Below are 6,238 nucleotides of genomic sequence, written 5' to 3'. Positions count from 1 at the left end.
CTGCAGTTTACTTCATCACTGCTACAGCCTGAACTAGGACTTTGCCATTACTGTATGTAATTAATCCAGTTTAACCAATTCTAGCTCTCATCTCTATCTTTTTTCTTTTATGAATAAACTTAGATTCTAAAGGATGGCAACAGCGTGATTTGTGAGTAGATCTTGAGGTGTATTATTGACCTGGGTCTGGGGCTTGGTCCTTTGGATCGAGAGAACCTTTTTTCTTTTACTGGGGGTATGGTTTAGTTAACCATTCATCCCCGGAGTGTGGGACTGGTGGTGATACTGGGAGACTGGAGTGTCTAAGGAAATTGCTTGTGTGACTTGCGGTTAGCTAGTGGGGTGAAACCAAAGTCTGTTGTCTGGCTGGTTTGGTTTGCCTTAGAGGTGGAAAAACCCCAGCCTTGGGCTGTAACTGCCCTGTTTGAGCAATTGGTCCTGATTTGGCACTCTCAGCTGGGTCCCGCTAGAACCACATCGTCACAATGGGACTTACTCATTTGAGCACTTTAGGATGAAAGACAAAGGACTGACTCTTTAAATGTTTATGTCTGTACCTAACTTAGTTTGTGACCACAATCTACATTTGTACCCAAATGTATGCATCTACATTTTCAAAAATGCATACCAACTGCTAAGAAGAATACTAATATTTTGAATCGCACCATTTTTGTTGGTAGCAACTACACAAACATCACTGATACACAAAGAATCACAACAAGACACCATGACTCCAAGTTCTGTTTTCATTTGTACTGGTGTCAATCGAGATAAAATCCATTGGTTCTATTCATTAACTTCATTTGCTCCAGATTTGCATGGCTAACACAAAGTAGAATTTGGCAGTATAACATATAGTACACCGTTTCTTTTCACAGGTTCTACTCTAGTAGTGATTGGCCTAGCTAGTGTTTGGAAAAGTTGGTACGATGTTTAAAATAAGCAGAGCAACTAAATTTAAACTAACTTTAAAGAGTGCAAGATGAAGCCCTTAGGCTGACTTACAATACTGCCTCTTAGAAGTTGAAACATTAATTTCCTGACAAGTCACTCTGATTCCCTCCACCCTCTTTGTAAATAGGAACAATTGACACACCTTCCCAGTTTATATCCACTTCCTTTACAAATTTCAAGAGTTCAGAGAGTAACTATGACAAACAAAAATGTTTTACTTTAAACAATCAGAAAAGGTGGAATATATTGCTTCAGACCTAAATAAATAGAACAGCTGCTTCCATGCCAAGAGCCTTATCCAAAACCCATTTTATTAAATGCAAAGATTCTCAGGGCCCAATCCAATAAGCATGCTCAGAGCTTGCCTACTGAATCCAGCCCCTGTGAACAAGCTTACACAAAACAGCTGGAGGAGGAGAACTTCTCTCAGAACTTTTAGCCCAGTGATTAGGGAACTCACCCAGGCTGTGGGAAACCCCCAGTTCAAATCCACTCTGCTTGAGGGGGAAAAAGGGATCTGTCACCTTTCAGGTGAGTGCCCTCACCATTGGGCTATTCTGATGGGGATGGCTCCCTCAATCTCTCCTGTTGAAGCTTTAAAAAGTCATTGTAGCAAGGGAACTCAAACCTGGATCACTCACCTTCCAAACGACTGCACAAACCACCAGGCTACAGAGGCATTCATACTTGATTTTTCTTCTTCATTAATTATCCATAGAGGTACCATAGAGCTGAGAATCCAAAGAAGAAGAAGTCACCTTCCTGCAGCCCATACTTAGGCACTGAACTCTTTGAGAGATGTGTAATTTAGGACGCACCCCTCTTGCTGGAATCCCCCATAGGCACCCATGGGATGTGTAAACTACTGCCCCAGTGCTAGACTCAGGCTGTGTGAATCTGGCTGATTTTCTAGGCACCTAAAAGTTAGGTGCCTAAGTCTGGGACCAGGGAACATAGGCATCTGGACACCTAACTTGCCCATGGGGCTTCATCAGGCATGCTCAGAGGGCACCTACAGACATCAGGCCCCATTTAAAAGCTATCCAAAGGAGATGGAACCCACTCTAACTTTTAGCCCCGTGGTTAGACTAGTCACCAGGGATGCGGGAGACTGTGACGATTCTCAGGGTACCTAGGACCAGTACCAGGTTAGGTGTCCAAACTTTGGGTGACAGAGGCTGGTGGTATTAGAGAGCTAAGAGCCAGTTACCACAAGCCAGACTCCCTCGCTCTGGAGGCAGGGGGTAACAAGGTGATTCAAAGTCCCAGGCAGGGCCGGATCAAACTTTGGTGGGACCCAGTGCCCGGACCATGACCCTGTCCCCGCTCTGCCTGAAGGCCCTGCCCCTGCTCAACCTCTTCCCTCCAAGGCCCTGCCAATCGCTTGCACAGTGGGGAGGGGAGAGGAGCGAGGAGGAGTAGAGAGTGAGCAAGCAGCAGGTGGGGTCTCAGGGGGAAGAGGCTGAGCGTGGGTGGAGCAGGGCTGGCTGGCTTCACAGGAACCAGGATCTAATCTTTCATGAAAAATACTCCCACTCAATATATCACCTCAGTGAATGGATACAGAGTGCTTCTTTCCACTCTCAAGAGTGTGCTCTAACAACTAAGCTCTGGGATAGTCTGATGCAGGGCTCTCTCAATAGATCCAGTTGAAACTGTTCCACTGTGGATAAGTCCTTAAATGGTCACAGGACCACAGAGAGAAAAGAGTGGGAATGACTCAGCTGTCCCAGGTACTAGGAGACCATGTGTTGAGTCTCCCCTGTGCCAAATATTTTTTATTTCTCCCTTCACCAGGTAGAGACTGAGGGAGCCTCTATCAAAGAGCTCAGTGGTTAGAGAAGCCTCCTGAGAAGTGGACACCCCTGTCCAAATCCTTTCTCTGGAAGGGTTGGGGGAATTGAACCTGGGGTTTCCTCCTCCCAGATGAGTGCTCTAGCCACTGGGATAAAAAGCTATAAGGTGGGCACCACCTCTACCTTTGTGTGGTGCAAGGTAGGCACATAACTCTTTCCCACAAGAAACTATGTAGGCACCTATGCACGGAGACAGGTCCCAGATGTGGATCACTAGCAGAGCTAGGCACCTCCCTGCAGCCAGGATTTAGGTGCCTATTTCTGAGAAAGTGGCAAGGCTTAACACATCAGCATCTCCCATTAGTCAGTTCAGGCATGCTCTTTTGTAGATCACATTTTATCTCTCCTCATTTTATAGAGAGTCTAGGTGTCTAACTCTTCTTTGCGGATCACAGGGCTCTTCTTGTGATTTTGTAGGTGCCTACAAATTAGGCAAGTGTTGGAATGCCTAATTCCTTTTGTGGATTCCACCCCTAAGTACTTTCGTAAATCCCATTGTTAATGGAATTTTTAGAAGTGCCCGGGTGTGTGGGTGCCAAATGCCAATGGAGTTTTATGCACCTACATACCTTGAAAAAAATCTGGCTCTAAATCCCTCGGTGCCTAACGCCCCAATTTTCTAATTGCCTCTAGGCACTTCTAGAATACAAACTATAACAAATAATAAAACAAAACCACACAAGAGCAAAAAGTGATGCCCCAGCCAAGCTGCCTGCAATTAGCCAGATGGCCCAAACTGTAGCATAGACAGAGCCAAAATCTAACCCGCTATTTTCTTTAAACATAGCTTGTGTCATCTTGACATTCGGTTGAGCTGCTTTGTCAACCTCGGACCGCAGTGATTAATTGGTGAAATTCCTTAGAGTGGGGCAAACTGCCCGAAGCCAGTAGAGCTGAAGGGAGAGGAAATACATTTATCAAAGGACCAGACAAACCCCAGAAAAGAGAGCCTGGGAAGTTATCGAACATGTGAGGGCAATTTTAGAGAGGCGGGCACTTATCCTGTCTCCTGCCAAAATACATCACTAGATTTCAGGCCATTTCCCCTTTTTTGGGAGGAACCAAACTTCCAGGGGGATTTGCCCAAAGCTGGAGAGTTGTGTCAGCAAATACCTTCTTCATGACCTTATCAGCTGACTCAGTCTGTGAATGATTCAAAAGCCCAACTCACAGACCTCTCTGCCCCCATTCAACTTCGCAGCTCCTCCCAGACCTGCACCAGACTCCGAGCACGCAGAGGGCTGCCTCGTTCTGCTGCTGCGGCTGCACAGCGCTGAACCGGGGAAGCACCACACCCCTGAAACCAGCCTTTTGCAAGCCCCAGGCTGCAGCTCAACCAGCAGGCTAGCAAGAGCCCGGTGTGAGACCCTGATTGGCTCGCAGACCAGCGGGCCGCTACACCGGGATTGGCTGGGGAGCTGCCTTTGTTCCCTTGCCACGCCCTCGGCGGCAGCGGCTGCCGCAGGGCAGCGGAAGTTTGAGTGGTGGAGGTAGTCTGGCTGGAGCGGCTGGCTGGCTGCGCGCAAGCAGGGGTGAGGCTAGCGCAGCCCTACCCTCATCCGCGTGCCCCGGTGAGCGTCTCCCTCCCTCGCTCGTTCCTAGCGGAGAGAGACAATGGACTTGGAGAGCAAAGTGAAAAAGGTAAGGGAGGGGTGTGCTGCACTGGGCGGGCTGCTGGCTTACCTGCCCCGGGCGCTTCTAGGGCGGACAACGCCCCAGCTTCTCATTGTTCTTTTCCTATATAGCAGCAGCCCTGGCTGCTCTCCTCTCCATTGCAGCCGCTGTCCTGTCTGCAGTGCCTGATCGGGAGGGGATGGATAAGCTCAATACACAGGAGTATGCATCTCCTGTTTTAGCCATAGCTAACGGAGTGGGACCCCCACCCACCACCACCACCATAATCTTATGTGGGGCAGGATCTGCTTGAATGATGTTGACTTTTCCCTCAAACTGCTGCTGTTTTCTCAAGGGAGTGAGAGTTGTGCCTGTTAATTGGGGCTCTTTGAGTTGGCTCCGATTAGAATACGAGGTGAAGATCTCCAAACCCACAGAGCATGATGCCTGGTCCCTCCCTTGTTCTTACTCAGGTTTGCTAGCTTTGCTGTTAGCCTTCAAAGATTCTTAAGTGTGGGTAGTGGTGGCCGGTATGTGAAAGTGGTGGCTGGAAGGAAGTTGGTAACTTATTTCCGTTTCTTAAAGTAGATTATAGGAAGGGTTGTTTAATGTGACCAGATTAAACTCCTACAAAATGAGACGCACTGAATGACTAGTTTACTAACCTGCTTACTGCCATCACCCACTGTCCTTCCCCAGCCCTCAAACCAAACAAGGTTTCTTTCCACCTGCAGTGGCAATTGTTTAAATACAGAAAATTTCTCTCCAGACTGCAGGCCTATGGTCCTGCAGCCCATAAAGTTTTTTTATCTGATGGGAAAAACCAGAAGTGTTAGTGCCATCTTACAACAATTGAACCCTGAAAAAATAAAAATACCTGACATGCTAACCTTTGTTCACATATACACCACATATAAAGGGCATCTTCAACTAAATCTTTAGAGTATCCTTAAACTATACTGACTGAATTACCTAAAGACCAATTAACTCACTTTGGGGGGAATATTCCATTTTGAGTCAGTTATGGATTTCATTTTCTGTATGTCAAGGACCTTGTTTTATTGACATGGAAAACGGGCTCTTTGCTGCTTGATATCAGACTTTTCTTTGGGACATCAAAATTATTTGATCTGTAGATAAGAGAAGCAGATGGAGAGTCAAAGTTTTAGTTTAATGCAAATGTCTTCAGTAATGAATTTTGGAAAGGCAGATGGCATATCATATACACCTCTACTCTGATATAACATGAATTCTGATATAATGCAGTAAAGCAGCAGTGCAGGGCTGCATACTCTGGCAGATCAAAGCAAGTTGGATATAACATGGTTTCACCTATAACGCAATAAGATTTTTTTTGGCTCCAGAGGACAGCGTTATCAAGGTAGAGTTGTATGTGGAATTCTGTAACAAGGATACCATAAATAGATTTGAGGACTCACTGATTTTTTTTTCCAGTGTGCTCTCAATTTAAAACTGAGATTTAAAAAGGAACCTTGCCATTTCATTTTATCTACTTTGTTGGTGCTCAAACTGTAGGTTGGGACCCCATTTTAATGGGGTTGCCAGGTCTGGCTTAGACTTCCTGGGGCCCAAAGCTGAAGCCTGAACCCCACTGCCTGGAGTTGAAGCCAAAACTGCAGGACTTCAACCCTGGGTGGTGGGGCTCAGGTTACAGGCCACCTGCCTGGGGCTGAAGCCTTTGACCTTCCGCTTTGGTCCCCCAGCTCATGGTGCTGCAGCTCAGGCTTTGGCCCCTCCTCCTGGGGTCATGTAGTAATTTGTTGTTAAAAGGAGGTTGCAATGCAGTGAAGTTT

At 46.7% G+C, this 6,238-nt stretch overlaps 1 protein-coding gene across 1 annotated transcript in view; it reads left to right on the top strand.

Moving 5' to 3' along the window:
* The first annotated feature begins 3,999 nt into the window (after window positions 1-3,999).
* Window positions 4,000-6,238, top strand: part of TES (testin LIM domain protein) — a 43,662-nt gene continuing 41,423 nt past the window's right edge. The window contains exon 1 of the mRNA XM_032770801.2: window positions 4,000-4,451. Within this exon, the coding sequence (XP_032626692.1) occupies window positions 4,425-4,451 (27 nt within the window). The 5' untranslated portion in view covers window positions 4,000-4,424. The remainder of the gene's footprint in view (window positions 4,452-6,238) is intronic.

The sequence above is a fragment of the Chelonoidis abingdonii genome, chromosome 1 (assembly GCF_003597395.2).
Source record: "Chelonoidis abingdonii isolate Lonesome George chromosome 1, CheloAbing_2.0, whole genome shotgun sequence".
NCBI lineage: Eukaryota > Metazoa > Chordata > Testudines > Testudinidae > Chelonoidis > Chelonoidis abingdonii.
This window is presented reverse-complemented; position numbering and strand designations above follow the sequence as displayed.